We start from the raw sequence: 18,888 nt of genomic DNA, 5'->3' as shown, positions 1-18,888 counted from the left end.
CTGCTTTCCATTAGACTGAGGATATGCTGAACCATTTGCATGTCGGCAACTTTACTCGATTGCGTGACCTCTGTTCCGTTGATCTCCACTCGAATGTTCTTGAACCACGAAAAGGCTGGTGACGTGGTGCACACCCATCGCGTGTAGTCTCCAGGCTGGTTATTGAGATTGTTTTTGACACTATAGCGCATTTTCACGATGAAATAGCTCTCCCCCAGAGCAATGAAATTCGGCGACGAGATGTCTAGTTTATTGTTCAGGGATGGTGGTGATCGATCTGCTGTGGAAAAGAGTCGTACTCCGCGTCTACCCTCAAGCAACGAGAGTTTCTTCTCCGTCCTGTGGAGGATGTTCTTCTGAACGATCTTCGTGTTGGTCAGGAGTCCCGTGAAGGACTCCGGAGCTTGTGGTGAGTATATCTCCTGTGCCATTCTTGCGAGTCACATTATAATAGGGGTGAATTTTTTTCAAAGATCCAATATCCAGTGTCTTGCGAAAGTCGTTCATCATCGATATCAATCGTTGATGCTCCTCGTTAGTGAGTTTCCCATCTTCAAGAGCAATGCCCAATTCCAACATGAACGAGTCTTCAGCTCTCTCCATCTGCTGCAGTTGTTCAATACACTTGACAAGCTGACGTTTGGTGTCGAGAACGTGTTTACCAATGCATGCCATGATCACACCGATGATCGTGCTACTGATGGCGATGATTCGAATGCGATGTTCTCCAGATACAACACCACTCCCTTGAAGGATATTGAGAATGGTTTGAATGAGTATGAGAAAGGACAATATTGCAGTGTTGTAAATCACGTACTTCTCCCGGCAACGCACCTTTTCGCTCTCCAATTTCTTTCGTTTTGCTATATCCTCCACCATGTCACGCACGTGACGGACACGAACATCTGGAAGATCCATCTAAGTCGTGTTGGTGATCCGAAGATCAAGGTAGACGGGATATCCGGAAGTAATGTGTTCACCGGTGTTGAATTTCAACCAGAACGAAATGCTAGTCACGTTTTCGTGTGGAAGCAGCAGTCGTTTGTCTTCTTTCCCGAACACGTAGTTATTCAAACCGTTGAGGGTTTGAATAAGAAAAGTCTTCAGCACCCTCGAATCAGTATTGTCTTCGTACTCCACAGCAGGTCCAATGAGGTCGGTGTAGAGCAGGACAAGTCTTCTGCCTTTCGTCAGATCCACAGCGAACGGGAACGTGTGAGATCCCTCGATCGTGTATGGCTTGAGAATAGTGCCCACACCCAGCACCAATGCGGGTGAGTCCTTCTTCAACAAGCACCGTTTATTCCTGGGTACCGAGACACTTATGCGGCTGGTGTGACGAGAGTAGGAAAACACAATGTCTCCGTGTCCTGCTCGTTTCAGAGTGGCATTGATAATAGACGCCAAATCGTCTACATCGCTGTATGTTCCAGTCTTGATGGAAAGTCTATCCTCTTCTTCTTCTTCTTCTACACCATGTACCACATAGAGTTTGTTCGTTGCCTCGTCTATGTTCTCAAAGTGTACTTCAAACTGAGCCGATTCAACATGCAGGACTTTATCACGCGTATCGAGCTCCTTCACATTTAGAGTAAAGTTCGGTTTGTGCAATCCCCTGCTCACGCCCGACGTGTTGTTCGCCACTGTCAATATCACAGACATTCTGGTGTTGTGATGACACTCACTATAGATAGGTTTTATTTTTCATTTTCATCTCAAGAATGTAGTGTAGCATGTGTGCTATATATTATGTACAATCAAAGTAGCACTTTCATATATCGTAGTGTGCCATGAGTTCTGTGTGGATGCGCTGGATTGTATGAGAAGATAAACTCTCTGCAAAGTGCAAATGACAGAACAACTTTGATGAAGTGCCGTTGAAGAATTGAGTACCACCAATGCTATAATTGCAATCTTCGATTCCATTGGTCCTGGAAAATGGGACAGTGTCTAAGTTGGAATGTATCAAAATGGAGTTTACGTATAGAGTGAATAGGCCTTCTGAATTCCGAGCGTAACTTATGACACACTTTGTACCCAAGAGATCCGTCATGCTCGACACAGGTTTATCCAAAGCCGCCGATAATTGGTTCGCTAAAGACGAAACGGGTATGTTGAATGATGAATGGCCGGGACGCGTGAAGTAGTTGCCACTTATGTGGGTGGCAGTGAACAACACGTACAAACTATCCAAGCTGAAATTTCCGACAGTATCGATATCGAATGCCTTCAATGACATGTTTCTAGGGTCAGGTGCGTCCACTTGAATTACTTGGAACATTGCAAAAGACATGTTGTCGTGAAACAGATTGACGAATCGTTCTCTAATGGAAACTTGGCTGGGTTGTGTAATGTTGAGGTAGAAGTGATCGTCTCGGAACATGTCGATGCTGTTCACGTTGATTCTCTTGTCCTTCATGTCAACGATATTTCCCCCTCTGTATCTGTTTCTGCTCACCCTGTTGACGGATTCAAATCTGCTAGGATGAGAGTATATGTAGAGGTAGGCGTTTCTCCGAATGAGAGGTAGTAGATGAAACGGATCGGATAGGTTCTGATTTGATTGCGGACCCATGGGGCCTCTGGTTCCTGGAGGACCTATGGGGCCGATGATTCCTTGGAGACCCACGGGACCTCTGTTTCCTGGAGGACCGGTTGGACCGATGGTTCCTTGGGGACCCATGGTACCTGTGGTTCCTTGATCACCTTGCACACCACGTTCACCTTGTCGGCCGTCTTGCCCATCTTCTCCTCTAGGTCCAATCTCACCTTCAGGCCCGACCAATCCACGTTCTCCACGTGGTCCAACTTCACCTCTGGGACCTTCTGGACCAGGTATTCCTTTATCACCTTTTTGACCGCGTTCACCACCTTGTCCATCAGCTCCTCTAGGTCCAGTCTCGCCTTCAGGACCGATCAATCCACGTTCTCCACGTGGACCAGCTTCACCTCTTGATCCATGAAGCCGACCAAACGCCATCCATTTCGAGCTGAATTTCTTGTACACGATGAGCGTGGTTGCATCGAGATAGAAGTCACCATTTCTCCCTACAGAGTTCAGTGGCATGCCACCTCCGCTAAGCCATCCCAATCCCCGATCACCACGAGGTCCTTTCATCTTGCGCACAGTGTCCATACCAGTTTGCAATCTCGATGATGCTTGTTGGATTTCATTCTTGACCCAACCGGCAGGGACAGCACATGTCAAAGAACTATCATCGTACGCCAAATTACAGATGGAATGCTCGTTCATGTCGAGGTTACCATCCATGGACACGGATCCATCTGTTTTCACGTGCAGCTCATCAGCTGCTATGGCTTGATCTGTGTAGCGCGTAGATCTGTTTTCCACATCTTCCACTTTGCTCTCATCGGCTTTCACCTCTTTCAGTTTCTCCACATCATAAACCAAGGTGTTTTCGGTGTCATCGTTCCCCACAACTGATTGTATTTCGGTAATATCATTCTGCATGCTTTGCATGTGCTTGAGGGAAGTCTCCTCCCCATCACTCCTATGGAAATGCGTAGCCCAGTACGCCATCTTCACACACACACACACACACACACACACACTGTTCTAATTATGATAGGAAATATTTTCTTTCTCAAATAAATCATTATGATACTCATGTGTGCTAGTGGTAATCTAATGAAGCGATGATATGTTAGCAAGAGAGAGAGAGAACAAGAGAGCATGAAAAAAAAAAAAAAAAAAGGGTTAGGATATAAAGTCTTTCTGATCAATCAATGTGGTAAGATAGACTAAGCATTTAGCAGATTCAAGTCCAGTGAATTGTCCGGTAGGGTGTCAGGGAGAGACGCTGCCGCCGCCACCGTTGTGTCAAACGCAATGTCAGCAGTCACGTTGTCAGCAGTGCTCCACTTCTTGAGGAATGCAATCACCAGTCGAGTCAATTCAGCCTCGGGAAGGTCTTGCACGGTGTCGTGATCCCTTTCACAAAGCCGTGAGTCTACAAACATCAGGGGGATTGCCGAAAGCCATGCCTTGAATTCGCACTTCTCCCTGTTGAAAGATATAGTGGAAGGATGCAGATAGAGCTGACACTCTTCGTTCATCGGGAAGTTGGGTATACCCTTGGTTGGCTTGAGATACAAAGCAGTCACACTCTTCCCTTGGTACATTGCAGGGAAGATGTTACTCCGTATCCTGTTGATATGTGGAGATCTCACGGCACGTCTCAAAGGTGTTGAGGTCTTCAGGAAGAATTGAATGAGATCGTCTTGTGAAGCCTGGACGTACAGCTTAAGTTGACCAAAGCGACCTTCACATACCGTGCCATTGACAAGCATGCCCGGTAAATCACCGCGCGTATAGTAGAAATCGGTGCCAGGAGCAACATGATAGTCGTGGGCGGTCTTGCTGTACATTGCTTGAACACACTCTGCTGCCCCATCCGTAATAATGGTGGCGACACCTGGTAGTATGGTAGGACGAGGAGATGGCATCTTGATCTTAGGCAGAGGCTCCAGATTCGGATTACGGCTAGCACGTCGCTTGTAGAGACCGGGTTTCTTTATCGTCTTGATAGCGAACGGGTCAATACCCAAACAGTCCACAACATCTTCACCAGCAACAACAGCATCAGTGACCATCATGATATCAGTCACGAGAGATCCAGAGAGATCCAGAGGGAGAGAGAGAGAGAGAAGGCTTGAGCAACGAAACAACAAAGGCAGTTGTGAGTGAATGGAGGACTGTGCTTGCACATATATACCCTTTTGACCGCCGCCGAGTTTGAAATAACATCCTATGGGAGGTGACGACCTTGGAGAACACGGTGAAATTGTTCAAGAATCAACCAATCAGAGGACACGGTGGGCAGATGATAAGATTTAACCAAACACAGCACGACTTGCACTTGACCTGTCGGAACATGTCTCGGTCATGACTGAACGTGTCTCGACCATGTCTCAGAACAGGTTCCCGAGAGTGTAAATCTGCAACGCATTGCTAACATTGATGACGTACTGCAGTCTTGGTAAATTGATAGAGTATGTTGGCAAGATCAGGTGGGAGAGAGGTCACGTGATCTACTAAATATTCCAGACTGTAGTCATGCCAACAATAGGCATCTATTAGAAGATGCATCATGGACAGGTCTGCAGGTGGCATCAAGGACAAATTAACTTTCAGAGTGTTCAGCTGTCTAGCGGACAGAGGACCCTTGATGTGTTCCATGAGATGTAGAAGAAACATCAGTGGAAAACATGATGGAAGAGGTTGCGTAATGCGGCTGCTTCTCAACCATGATACATTACTGCGCGGTAAAGAAGAACGCAGTGTGCGCACTGCATCATGATCCTCATGAAGTATACACGATAATGCTATTGCATAGTTCATGCTTTTATAGCTGCTGGACTTCTTCATTGCTTGCAGTGCCTCTTGAACAGGGTGAAACTGTGCATGCGGCAAAGTGAACTCGATCTTGTTGAGAAAATGTACAAGATGACGATTCACACCTTGAATGCGATCGGAATCCGTGTAGGTCTTTATGCTAGTACAACGCTCTCTCCACTTTACCTCGGGCATGTAAATGTCCGCCATTACCAATCCACACTGAGAACAAACTCTATGACCAGCATGCTCAACTTGTTCTTCACGATGATAACACACTTCTTCACTTTCCTCTATCTCCTTCTTCTTCTTCTTCTTCTTCTTCTTCTTCTTCTTTTCCTCCAGCGCACATTGCTTCTTTGAACGTACATAAGCATACAGGATCTCAAATTCAGAATCCATTTTCACTGCACCACAACAACTTGAAACTGACTGGATCATCATTCAAGAACACACCTTTTATACTTACATAATCATGACACCATATTACCTTATTGTTTAGGGTAGAGCATAACACCCCAATACATATTTTCAATAATACCCCCTTTTTTTGAGGTAGGGGCACCCCCTGGCACATATTTTTATCCGCAAAAAAACCGGGCCAAAAATAATTTTCACCGCAAAAATGGGGTACTATTAGTACCCCATTTTTCAATAATACCCCATTTTTTGGGACCCGGGCGCCCCCTGGCCCAGAACCCGCTCGTTACCTTCTACTTATGCCTGACCATATACAGATTGTTTGCACTTTATGTTACGCCCCTATTTCGAACTAATTCCCCAACTCTTCCACTGGTCCTCCCTCTTCACTGTATCGCTTCAAACAAGTACCTTCGCACATTTGGCAATTAATCAACGCTGATTTAGCTGGCTACAACTGGTCCTCTCTGAACTCGTCCACTGATGTTAATGACGCACTTCATCACTTTGATTGTGAGCTCCAGTCCGCCTTCCGTCGTCACCTCACCTCATTCGGAGCCACCCACACTGTGACATCTCCACGACCCCGCATGCAATCTCCACCATGGGTTACTGCTGAGCTCAGGTCTGCTGTAAAACGCAAGCGTGATCTATATAGTGTGTACAAAAAAATATCCGACAGCAGTAAATCATGCAGCTTATAACCGACAAAGGAATGCTGTAAAGCACCTGTCTCGGCAAGCACATCGTCAATATATACGCTCCATCCAAGCATCACTAACGTCACCGAATCGACCTACACTCTTTCAGTTTGTGCGAGCACAGCGGCACACTTCCGGCCGTGTCATGCCCCAAACGATGATAGCATCCGACGGTACGGTCGCCACGTCCCCCAAGAGCATAGCTGATGTTCTGAACACTCAGTTCACCTCATTTGGGCTACCTGATGATCCTTCGTGGCGCATTCCCCCTTTGTCCCAGTCGCCTTTCATATCTGTTCCGTTCCGTACAATCACTGTCACTACGTTTCAAGTTCGGAAATATCTGAAGCGCCTAAAATGTGGAAAGTCTCCCGGCTCAGATGGGATCCCGAATGAAGTGCTGCAGTCTCTTGCACCATCAATAGCCTATCCTCTCGCCATTATTTTAATATGTCATTTCGAACTGGTACATTCCCACAGGATTGGAAATCCGCCATCGTGATACCGCTTTACAAGAATAAAGGCTCCCGTGCTTGCCCGGCAAACTACCGCCCCATCTCTCTGCTGCGCACAGTTTCCAAACTTTGTGAGCGTATTGTATTCGATTCCCTCTACCTGCACATCGCTCCGGCTCTCTCACCAGCTCAGTCGGGATTCTGCCGTGGTGACTCAACTCAGTACCAGGTGACTCGACTTGTCCAAGACATAGCGACAAAGAGGAACTGTGGGGAGCATGTGGGAATGGTGTTTTTCGACTTGGCTAAGGCATTCGACACCGTTTGGCATCGTGGCTTACTTGCCAAGTTGGAGGTCACCTTCCGGGTGGAGGATGCTGCCTTGCGTTGGATATCCTCGTATCTGTCTGCTCGTATTCAGGCTGTTCGCTTGTCTTATTTCTTGTCTGATCCCCTCCCTGTAACGTCTGGAGTGCCCCAAGGTTCCCTTCTGGGTCCTTTGTTATTCTTGCTTTACGTTAATGACCTGCCTTCAGTTGTCCCCGATGTTAGTTTGTATGCGGATGACACTGGCCTTATCTGTTCTGATTCCTCCCCTGCACAATTACTCCTTACCATGCAGCATCGCATCAACAGCACTGTCATGTGGATGCAAACGTGGAAACTCCAGCCCAATTTAGACAAGACAGAAGCCATGTATATTTCTTCATCCCCTCCTAAACAACCATTATACTTCCCTGACTCGACTATGCCTATCCGTGTTGTTACTCAGCACAAACATCTAGGTGTGATGTTTGACTGCAAACTCTCTTGGGCTGCACATGTCAACTATGTATGCAAGCGAACCAGTTCAGTATTAGGGGTACTACAACCACATTGCACTAATTTGCCTATCCAGTGTAAACTATTATTTTATCAGTGCTATATTCTCCCTATATTCGACTATTGCGATACCGCTTGGTGTGGCCTTTCTGACACAACTCTGAACCAATTAGAAGTCCACCATAGATTTATACTTAAAATTCTTTACAACAAGGATCGATGTTTTCCTTCGAATGCCCTTTATCGACTTGCACACACTTCTCCTCTCTCCGTTCGTCATAAGCACCATCTCTGTACACTGGTTCATAAAATATTTCTTCATAAAACCCCTTCACACATGATGAAGTACAATTGGTTTTCGACAAGCACAACCTGTAACAGATTCACACACTCACACTGTGCATCCTACTACACGTTCCCACTTACGTTGTGTTACATCACACCTGTGTTGCATGTTCACCTTGGATTACACTTCTGTCCCATATAACCCCGTTGATGGTATAATAAAGTCGTTCTACTCTTGATCCTGAATCGCTCTGGTTGGACGGTTACACTGGTAGCAAAGGATGGTTGTCGAGATTTTTTGGTTGGTGGTATGCGTGGCCACCCTTCTGTTAGCTCGGTATGACCGCTACAAGGACGGAGCGCGTCGACGGGTACAAACTGCCGCAACGACGGATATACCTCAAGGACCTCAACGGCCCACGGACCAACGACTGCTCGACAGGAAATTTGATGGGACAGTCAATAGGCCTCCGGTGTTTTCGGGCAACCCTGCGGACTTCAGGGAGTGGGTCTTCGCTATCGAGCTCGCCATGGTGTCACAGCGCGTCAACGACGACCAGGAGCAGGTGCGATTCGCTGCCAGCTACCTACAAGGCAACGCCAGGCTTTGGCTGATGTCGGTATTGGATTCCGGCGCCTGCATCCACGACTGGCCGACGCTAAAACAGTCACTCGGCGACGTGTATGGCCCAGTCCATGAACAGGAGGAAGCGCGCCTCAAGCTGTTTGGACTGGTGCAGCGCGGCAGCCTGGACGCATACGTACAGGAATTCACTAACCTCTGCCTTCAGGTGAACGACCTGAATGACCATTCGAAGGCGGTGCTGTTCGTGAGGGGCCTGCATGCAGCAATCGGTCACTCGGCTCTTCGGGAGCACCCGACAACACTAGGCCAGGCCATTCGTGCCGCACGCATGGCAGCCATGCAGGCATCAGGAGTATGGAGGGAACAGACCACCACAGGCACAGGCATTCGTCGGTCGAGGCACCCGGGTCCGGCACCTCACGCTCAGGCCAGTACACCGAGGCAACCTGTCAGTCCATGGGGACGTCAGCAGCAGCAATCTAACCGTACGAGTGAGCCCATATGTTACTCATGCAGGAAGCCTGGACATATTGCCAGAAACTGTCCAGTCATCGTGAATTCCCCAAACGCTTCCAGCCAGTGAAGAAGGGAGTGCGCTCACTGGCGGTGGATACTCAGGCACCCACACCACTCATTGTGTTCAATAGGTTCGAGGGCCTGAGTGTTGAGGAAGGAGACAGCGCAAGTGATCCTGCAGTGGAGAGTTCTGACGCTACGCCTAAGGCGCACATCAGCAGCGTGGCGATGAGCGCAGAGCACGATCTGCTATGTGTCACTGGGAAGGTGAATGGGAGGAAGGCTACCATGCTAATAGACTCTGGCTCTACCCACGATTTTTTGTCGTCGGAGTTCGTCAGGAGACATAACCTGAAGACTGACACGGCGACCAAGGAGCTGAAGGTCACATTAGCAGATGGCTCGTCTCGTACACAGCCTTTGGAAACTGCCGGGCCAGTAAAAGTGGTGGTAGCTGACTTCAGCGAAACCCAGACCTTCACCGTGCTGCCACTGGCGCGCTACGACGCCATCTTGGGAATGCCGTGGCTGTCTCGCCACAACCCAACGATCGACTTCCGGAGTAAAAAGGTGCAGATCCAGGAGGACACCTTCGTGGCTCGAGGCCACGAAGCTGGCGAGGACGCCGAGTTCGCAGAATCCCACTTCATCTCTGCAGCACAAGCGAATGCCGCTATTCGTTCAGGAGACGAAGCGTATATAGCCTGGGTCTCTATGGAGGATGATGCGCCGGGCCAAGATCCACCACCTATCCGTGACAAGGAAGGAACTCACTTCGGAAGTGAGCTGAACGCTCTGCTACGTGAGTTCGACGACCTATTTCCGGACGAGCTCCCTGACCAACTACCGCCAGAGCGAACGGTCGACCATGAAATAAAGGTGGCGGAAGGGACAGCGCCACCATCACGACCGGCATACCGCCTTCCGAAGCCGGAGCTAGACGAGCTCCAGAAGCAGATTGAGGAGCTGCTCCGGAGAGGCTTCTTAGAGCCGAGTAAGTCGCCCTATGGGGCTCCTGTGTTCTTTGTGAAGAAATCAGATGGATCTCTTCGCATGGTGTGTGACTGGAGGGAACTTAATAGAATAACAATTAAGAATAAGGCCTGCCTCCCTAACATTGAGGACCTATTCGACACAGTGCGGGGCAGTGCATATTTCTCGAAGCTTGATCTTCGCGCAGGATACAACCAAATCAGGATACAACAGGAGGATGTGCCGAAAACGGCAATTAACACCCCGTTTGGCCACTACCAGTTCAGGGTCATGGGGTTTGGTCTGACTAATGCCCCGGCAACCTTCCAATCACTGATGAACTCCATTCTGCAGCCGTACTTGCGCCAATTCGTGGTAGTGTTCCTGGATGACATTCTGATTTTTAGCAAAACCCTGGAAGAGCACGTTGAGCACATTCGAACCGTTCTGACTACCCTCCGCGCTAACCAACTATTCTGCAAGTTACCGAAATGCGAGTTTGCGGTGGAAGAAATTCTATTCTTGGGTCACCGTTTGACCGGTTCCTCGATTAGCCCTGATCCGGAGAAGTTGGCTGCAGTTCGTGATTGGCCCACCCCATGTACGGTGAAAGACGTGAGACAATTTCTCGGGTTTACCAATTACTTCCGTCGCTTTATTAGACACTATTCATATATTTCCAAGCCCTTGGAGGAGCTAACGGGTAAATACACCAGGTTCTCATGGACTGGTGAGGCCCAGGCAGCATTCGAGGAGTTGCGAAGGGCACTGCTAAATCCCCCTATTTTGAGACTTCCAGACGTATCAAAACCTTTCCGAGTTGAAACTGATGCTAGCGATTTTTCAATCGCGGGGGTGCTCTCGCAGGAGGGGGAACCTGGTTGTTGGTTGCCAGTGGCGTACGGCAGTCGAAAGCTTTCCTCGGCGGAGCGGAACTACACAGCGTCGGAACGAGAAACGTTAGCAGTTGTGTCCGCCCTCCGGATGTGGCGCATTTATTTGTTTGAACACTTTGACGTTTTCACAGACAACCGAGCAGCAGTCTACTTACTGACAAAATCAAATCTCACGAAAAGGGAGTCCCGTTGGGTTGAATTTCTTGCGGACTTTGATTACACTATTCACCATAAACCTGGCAAGGAGAATGTGGCGGATCCGTTGTCACGCCACCCGGACTTAAGGGACGAAGATCATGTGGTTCCGCCTGAAGCTCGACTAAACGCTATAGAATATACCTTGGAGGTCAATGACGATATAGCCAACATGATACTGGACAGTTATGCCGTGGACCCTGAGCTGAGTGTAGTTATGGAACGAATGAAGCGCCCCGACAGTGACAATGTGCACAGTCAGTACTTCATCGACAACGACTCCGGGTTCCTCTACTTGAAGGCGTCTCCTAGCAACCGTTTATGCATACCGAGGTGTACCCTACGGCTGAAATTGGTACAGGAGAACCATGACTGCGTGACGGCAGGTCACCCAGGGCGTGACCGCACGTATTCACGCTTGGCAAAAATTTTCTATTGGCCGAAAATGGGACTCGATGTCAAACGTTTCGTGAAGTCTTGCGATATTTGCCAGCGAACTAAACCGGTGAGGCTGCGCACGGGCCTGCTGCAGTCATTACCAATACCCAAAGGCCCGTGGGAGGATATCGCCATGGATTTTATTACGGGTCTTCCTAGGACAGCTGCTGGACATGATGCTATTTATACCTTTGTGGACCGCCTGACTAAATGCGTTCATTTGGTACCGACTACCACATCCATTGATGCCAAGGGCAGTGCTGAATTGTACATAGCTAACGTTTTTCGGTTGCATGGTTTGAGTTCATCCATTGTCTCAGATAGAGATCCTCGGTTCACTGCTGCCTTTTTTAGGGAGGTGTTTCAACTTCTGGGAACCAAGCTTTGTTTCAGCACGGCAAACCATCCCCAAACAGATGGATTAACGGAGAGGGTGAATAGGCTGGTTGAAGACATCCTCCGTGCATTCATTAACCATAAGCATGACAATTGGGATAAGCTATTGCCTCTTTGCGAGTTCTCCATCAATAGTGCCCACCATTCCTCTACATCGCATACCCCATTTTATTTGAATTTTGGGTTTCACCCCCGAGCCCCAGCGGATTTGCTGGGTGATCGTATGGGAGTCGGACACTCTGATTGGGTGAAGGAGCAACAGGATGCGTTACGCGTTGCTAAGGATGCTATTGTAGCGGCTCAGGCGCGGCAGGCCTTGTATGCGGACAACACTCGTGCCCCCAGTACTATAAAGGTTGGTGACCGTGTTCTGGTCTATAGGGATTTCCTCATTACTCCCGAGGCGCGGAATCAGCCGTCCCCTAAGCTGCGTTCCAAATGGTATGGTCCATTTCCTGTAACTGAGAAGGTTGGTGCCAATGCCTTCCGGTTGCTACTTCCTGCCAATATGCGTTGTCATCCGGTGTTTAATGTGTCAGCTCTGAGGCGGTATGAGGAGAACTCTATACCAGGACGGCAACAGCCGCCTCCGCCACCAATAACGGATCTGGACGGCAACACGCGTTATATTGTAGACGCGGTCGTCGATGAACGGAAACGGAGGGGCCGCATGGAGTATCTAGTTCAATGGCGTGGCTACAGTGAGAACACCTGGGAGCCTATCGAACATTTATTGGACGAGTCTAACAAGGAAATTATTCCGCTGCAGAGTTACTTGAAAACGAAGCGTCGAATAGCCGCCTTTCCTGCGTTGAGTTTTACTTCCTACCATACCTTGAATTGCCTCTTGTGTTAGCAATTATTTTCGAACCAATAATATTGATTTACTGGTATTATAATGCTTACCTACTCGTGTTTAGCCCGGCTCACCTTTGCTGGCGAGGGGGGTGGTGTAACAGATTCACACACTCACACTGTGCATCCTACTACACGTTCCCACTTACGTTGTGTTACATCACACCTGTGTTGCATGTTCACCTTGGATTACACTTCTGTCCCATATAACCCCGTTGATGGTATAATAAAGTCGTTCTACTCTTGATCCTGAATCGCTCTGGTTGGACGGTTACACTAGTGTAACCGTCCAACCCGTAACGCGCTCATCCTGCCTCTTGTTAAGTCAGCCCAGTATCTAAAGTCCCCTTTGTTTTCCGGCTACTCTCATTGGTTATCATTACCATACGGTCTGAAAACTTGTTCTTCTATTGGTCAGTTTAAAGATCTACTATCACAACTGAACTAGACGCAATAATTATCATCGAAGAACATTCTCGAATACCTGGGTGATGCACGAATTTTGATAGTGCTCACTTCCGTTAATCGTTTTTCTTTGTAATTTTCCATTCATTTTCTGCTCTAATTCATATTTGCTTTGTTTTCCTAGCTTACTATTGCCGTGGCTGGCTCAACGCCCTTGTCTCAGGGGATTCTGTCCCTACATTAGCTATGCTTGTCACATGCTATGAGATTGTGTCTAATAATAATAATATTTGAATATTGCGGCCAGCTGCATGTGGCCAGCTAGCTGTGTTTGATGGTATGGTACGGTACGGGACAGATACGGATAGCGCCAGGCGTGACGCAAACAAACAAACAAACAAACACCAAATTAAAGCTGTGTGGACCCTGGCTAGCGCCAGACGTTACTGAAGTAACGTCTTCTGCATAGCTACGGGAATAAAATACTAGTAACACTTGATCTCCTATCGCGTGCAACTGTACAAGTAAAAGTAGAAAATGCAATGCGTTTGCTTATCCTAAAACAGAGCGAACGAAAATACACAAATTACACATGCCTGCATCCCAACAATGGTCACTGATCACCGGGGAAAATCATCATTGGTTTTGTGCCCCAAAAGAAGTTAAAAAAAAAAATAATAATTACCTGTCTGGCAAAACTGTCCAGTATGACCATCATCACATTTGCAAGTGTATGAGCCTTTCCCTTGTATAGAACGTGTCAAAATGCACTTCCCAGCATCGCTACACTGGGGACTTTGTCGACATTGCTCAAGCTGACCACCTGCATAAACCAAGAATCACAAGACAAAATGTGGTCAGAACAAGTTAAAAAAAATGAACAGAATTCTAATACGACAGAAGAACACACAAGTTTGGTGTTCTGCTAAATAAAATAAAAAAGCCCATCTTGCCTGCCTTCTTAATGACGGGCCACAATGTACCCGGTTAAAACAGCTCCTTTTTGAAAATGTTTTCAATGAGTGATGCGTCGCTTTGTTTTGCTCTAGTTGGTGCTTTTCTCCAATGTCATGCAGTCGTATTTATTCAGCTTTTATTTCTTGTGTACTTGCATACTGGTATTAGTTTAGTCCCACAACCTGCGATAAAATGATCAGCTGTAGCACCTTCTCCACTTTTATGTTTATGTATCTATGTCATTCGGATCTTCCCAAGTTGTACAATGTTCTGTTGAGATACCGAATTCAAATAAATCAATACCATACCATACCATACCAAATGATCCGAAAGAAGGCAATGCAAAAAGCTTCAACGGATATTGAACTTGTAACGTGCGCATACAATAACTGCACAGAGTGTGTCGGGTCCTCACTGCAAATAGTGCTATTTTCCCTCTCCTAGAACGTAAATCATATAGAAGATACAACAGACTTCAGCGGGTTTCGAATGTTCTTCTGAGTTTCGTGTATGAGGTTATCTGTTGGTGAATGAGATTGGCGTAACTGCTGCCGTGAAAGGACGACATACACACGAACATCGAGTTGGAGACTTCGTAAAAACATGGCATCGTATCTATGGTTGTATATAATCCTCGGAATTCCTTGGATCGGAAGAAAAATGGAATGAGGTGATCATCAGAAACTTACTCAGACACTGTACCAGCAAATCAGCATTCTGCCGTCCACCTAAGAACGCAGATAGTGGTGCTCTGTCAGCATTTGCGGAGTTGAGCTGATCAATGGGGTGACGTAAACCAATTAGCACAGCCTCTGTATCATGGATGCTGAGACGAAGAGCGGTAAATGGTAGTAGATGAAGAACTCGTGCCATACACGACTCAGTATCACCTTACGGGCAAACAAAATAAAGAAAAATTGAATCATTGCAAAGCAAAAAGTACATTTGTACGTCAAAGAGAATAAATAATGCATTGCAACTCCGAGCTTCACGCACTAGGCGTTCACCAAACAACTTTGAACAGAAATGAGATCAATCTGTATGTTGTTCTTGTTGAATCCTCGCAAAGCAAATGAACGGAGTATTTTCTTTCCGCTACAAACGTGATATTGCATTTCATTCATTTTCATTGAAGGCGACAGTCATATCAACGGTACAGCAAGAGTATAGTAGGCTGTGATACTCAACAGCGAAAGATTTCTGACCAGACGACTTGTAAGGTTCAAGTCGGTGCAGTAGGATAGAGCCTATTTGAGGAACCTCATTGGCAATGCACCTACCTGTTTCATTTCAGCACTGGAGTGGGTACCTGCAGAAACGCTCCTTGCAGCCACACTACTGAAGGAGGCCGCCAACAACAATGCTACCCACATAGAGTAGTAGTAGTAGTAGTAGTAGTAGTAGTAGTAGTAGTAGTAGTAGTAGTAGTAGTAGTAGTAGTAGTAGTAGTACAGTAGTAGATTTTATTATTTTACTAGGGGAGTCCCAACAGGCGTTGCCTTTTTACTGGGAACCCAAGGTGAACTTTTACCATGTTTACATACAGAGTAAGAGACAGGGGTATAGAACGGCTTAGTTGACGCGCGTTTCATTTTGCCTTCCATCAGTGTTCAGTTGGTCATCTAACTGTGTAGTGTTAGGAATTTCTCAATGTGATCAATCAGCTCTACAAACCGGTAAATGCGAGGCTTCAAAAATAATCATATTTTTAATGACGGGAGTATGTCCTACTGATCCTGTAAGAAATAACTAAAAATCACAAACACCTTGGTATATTTTTTGATGAACACTTGTCCTGGGATTCGCACGTAACCTATATTGAAAAGCGAGTCTGCTCCGCGATAGGCTGCATTTCTCCTCACATCTCCCATCTACACCATGGTTGTCGAATACAAATTTATCACTCTTATGTTCTTCCTTTGTTTGATTACTGCTCTCTCGTTTGGTCTTCCGGTCTATCCTCCGCTCTAATGCATCGGTTAGAAGTCACCCACCGTAAATTACTTCGATTAATATTTCGCATGCCCCCTCTGACCTCCTCTCAGACGCTATACATTTTGGCTTCATCCTCCCCTCTCTCAGAACGCTTTCCCCACTCGGCATGCAAATTCATTCACCGTATTAAGCTTCAACTTGCTCCTCCTCATGCACTTGCGCATTTAAGCTGGTTCAATAATAGCTCGCGTACTAGATGTTCTCTCCATTTCCCACTTGCCAGGTCATCGATCCTTTTAAAATCCCCTCTGTTCAAGTCCTATTCTCATTGGTCTCGGCTTCCGCAGGAGGTAAAGTCTCGTGACACCTTCGCTGCATTTTGTTCCATTCTGCCCCCGCCTAAGTTGAATTGAATTGAATTCGTTGTTTTCCATTGCTAGCCTTATCTTCATACTGCTCTCTCCAGGTTCCTATAGTACTCCTTTTGTTTTGTTTTGTTTTCTCTTTTTCTTCTCCTTCTTTTTCTCAGTTGTCCCCACCATGGCTGGTTAAAATCGCCCGCATCACATGCTTATTGGCACTATGTCATCGTGATTGTGAAATAATAATAATAATAATAACGACGTTCTACAATTGCTAGCAGTAAATATCATGAATATGATCGTCGACGCTCGCTTTCCCCAGTCACCTGCCCCGTGGAACTAACGCAACGTTAGTTTCTAGGTTCAATCAGAAGAGACTCGGTCAATCAAGTAATTAGTTGACACTAACTCAGCATGGGTGCATTGACCACATCTAGAACAACCAAACGCTGTCGTCTGGCGCTAGCCAGGGTCCACTACGCTCCGACTGACTATGCTCTCGAAATCATTGCTATCATGGATTCCAGCATTCTGCTCGCAAAATCCTCATATTAAGCTTTGGTACGCGGATATAAATATACAAAAAGTACTCAAATCTGTGGACAGCAACTGTGTCGCTCTGTTAGAGCTCCTCAGCACAGCTCAGAGGACGGAAGCGCGGCTCTTCGCAATGAAATACGTTTCCGTGAAGCAAAGCATTTTTATAAAGAGCTGCAAACCCCGCCAAGAGTGCTCGAAATTCTCCAAGAGCAGTGAGCGTTGCACATGGCGAGCGGCAAGGGTTCGCGCTAAGGTAAGAGTGCTGAACCTAACGACATTGCTGACTGCTAGGGAGCATAATACTCAAATCTGTGGAAAGCAACTGTTTCGCTCTGTTAGAGCTCCTCAGCACAGCTCAGAGGACCGAAGCGCAGCTCTTCGCAATGAAAATTAATACGTTTCCGTGAAGCAAAGAATTTTTATAAAGAGCTGCAAACCCCGCCAAGAGTGCTCGAAATGCTCCAAAGTAAAAACAGTACAAAGGACGAAACAGTTCTGTCCGCAGACTGAGAATTCAAAAAGTAAAACAACTGCACAACAAACGAATATAATTACAAGTACTTTCAGCCACAAAACACTGCAGCGCATTTAATCCATTCAGGTAAAAGACCTCACTGGAAAGAAAACCAAGAGATTATCAAGAGTTTACAAAGAGTTTGCCAATAGCTAAGGAAGAGTTTAGAAGGTTGTGATACTCAAGAGTGCAACTCTGTCCAACCAGTCCATAGACAAAATTCTTTTGGGTTCAATGACGAAAATTAACATCGTTATAGTAATGCTCTCACCTGTTCCATTTCCAGTACTGGGGTGCTCTCCTGAAAGGACGGTCCTGGAGAGAGCACTACGAAACGAGACCACCCACAACAATGCAACCCATAAAGAGAGACTAGTAGTTGTCCGCAGGCTCATTTCACCTTCGATCAGCGTTCAGCTGATTATCTAGAAAATTAGTAGAAATGGCTCGTTGTGGTCAATCAGCTCAACAAACGGTGATTTTGGAGGCGTTTCAAATACCGATTTTTCACAGCGACGACAATATCAATCTCACGCAAATCCTGATTCTTATCAACCACCACACCACACCGTTGCGCTCTCCGGCCGACCTCAACACGTTTCCACAGCACACCATCAGCAAAACGACACTTCAGTTGGTAATCTGCTCCTTCAGACAGCAGCTGTTTCGATCATCAGGATCTCGTCAGTGAAGATTGAGAATGTAGAATGGCTAACAGATAGTGAACTTCACCCTTTTGTAGCAAAAACATGGCGCATCTTAGGCGCGAAAAGGGGGCAAACATAATGGCGCATCGTAGGCGCGAAGATTAAGGCGCGAAGATGAGGGCTAAGCAAAGGCGATACTGATAGACTACATTGAGGACACAGGGTGTTAGTGAGAGTACAGTCATGTAGTGATAGCCAGGTGTGACTTCGATAGATGGCAAGGACAAGGCCGAATGCTGCTGCTTACCCCTCTTGATCACGCAAATCCTGTTGGGGTAGTGATCTTGTACCCGCTCTTGCCGAAAAAACCTATACTCATTATGGTAGATATCCAGTTTCCCACAAAGCAGGACGGATATGCACTGCACATGAAGGTTCAAATCTAAAGTCATGCAGAGCATCATTATTAGCATCTTGAAACATCTAGCTGAGTACCAGGTTTGGCTTTTGCCAAATGCTCTAGTCCTAGTAGACCTGCTGAATCTTTCTGCATTGCTACGCACTATTAACTCTCGCAGAGTAGTCCTTGAAGTAGCAGTAGATACTGCTTTAACATCTGAAAAGGTGTCACGCTG

General features: G+C 46.8%; 1 protein-coding gene across 1 annotated transcript in view; it reads right to left on the bottom strand.

Moving 5' to 3' along the window:
- LOC135830308 (angiopoietin-related protein 7-like) overlaps positions 1-18,461 on the bottom strand; it is a 49,207-nt gene extending 30,746 nt beyond the window's left edge. The window contains exons 1-3 of the mRNA XM_065342573.1: positions 17,878-18,461; positions 14,945-15,145; positions 13,984-14,121 (exon numbers count right to left, since the gene is read on the bottom strand). Of these exons, the coding sequence (XP_065198645.1) occupies positions 13,984-14,121; positions 14,945-15,145; positions 17,878-18,001 (463 nt within the window). The 5' untranslated portion in view covers positions 18,002-18,461. The remainder of the gene's footprint in view (positions 1-13,983; positions 14,122-14,944; positions 15,146-17,877) is intronic.
- Between the last annotated feature and the right edge of the window lie 427 nt (positions 18,462-18,888).

Source organism: Sycon ciliatum (genome assembly GCF_964019385.1).
Source record: "Sycon ciliatum chromosome 5 unlocalized genomic scaffold, ocSycCili1.1 SUPER_5_unloc_1, whole genome shotgun sequence".
Lineage (NCBI taxonomy): Eukaryota > Metazoa > Porifera > Calcarea > Leucosolenida > Sycettidae > Sycon > Sycon ciliatum.
This window is presented reverse-complemented; position numbering and strand designations above follow the sequence as displayed.